The sequence below is a fragment of the Plectropomus leopardus genome, unplaced genomic scaffold, assembly GCF_008729295.1.
Source record: "Plectropomus leopardus isolate mb unplaced genomic scaffold, YSFRI_Pleo_2.0 unplaced_scaffold81687, whole genome shotgun sequence".
NCBI lineage: Eukaryota > Metazoa > Chordata > Actinopteri > Perciformes > Serranidae > Plectropomus > Plectropomus leopardus.
The window spans coordinates 1-572 of record NW_024690006.1 but is presented as its reverse complement, the minus strand read 5'-3'; the positions used below and the strand labels follow the sequence as shown (position 1 = coordinate 572).

General features: G+C 55.9%; 1 protein-coding gene across 1 annotated transcript; it reads right to left on the bottom strand.

The window, feature by feature from the left end:
* Positions 1-52: 52 nt before the first annotated feature.
* On the bottom strand, positions 53-567 carry LOC121940262 (ATP-binding cassette sub-family C member 10-like; the record flags this gene model as incomplete). The annotated part of the gene is made up of 2 exons (XM_042483074.1): positions 53-198; positions 365-567. Coding segments are annotated over 2 exons (349 nt in total), but the record flags the coding sequence as incomplete, so codon positions are not given.
* Between the last annotated feature and the right edge of the window lie 5 nt (positions 568-572).

Genomic DNA, 572 nt, shown 5'->3' with positions numbered 1-572 from the left:
TTAGGACACATGCATGAACACAGCCCGCCCCCCTCTGTCTCCTGTCTCTCACCCATCCTGCTGACCACAGAGCCGAGGTGGCACTGGTCCACCACGTCCTGCAGCTGGTGGTCTGCGTGTCGCCCACATGGGTCCAGATTCTCCCTGATGGTCCCGCTGAACAGGAAGGGGTCCTGAGGAATGATGGCCAGCCTGGACCTGCAGAGGGCCCACCGAAAAGGTTTTAAAAGGACAGTTTACCCAAAACTGAAAATTCAGTCATTCAGGACAAAATAAAGAAAACTGAACCCGATCTTTGAAATAATAATCAATATCACAATCAGAATATGTATTATAGGAGCTGCAGATACCCCTCCGGGCCTACCTGAGCTGAGCCAGGCCCACAGTGCTGATGTCCAGCCCGTCCAGGAGGATCTGACCCTGGTTCAGCTCCACCATACGGAACAGGGCCAGGAACAGCGTGGACTTTCCGGAGCCAGTCCGTCCCACAATGCCCACCTTCTCCCCGGGTCGCACCACCAGGCTGACCCCGTCCAGGGCGTTGGGAAGACCGTCCCTGTAGGCCAAAACCA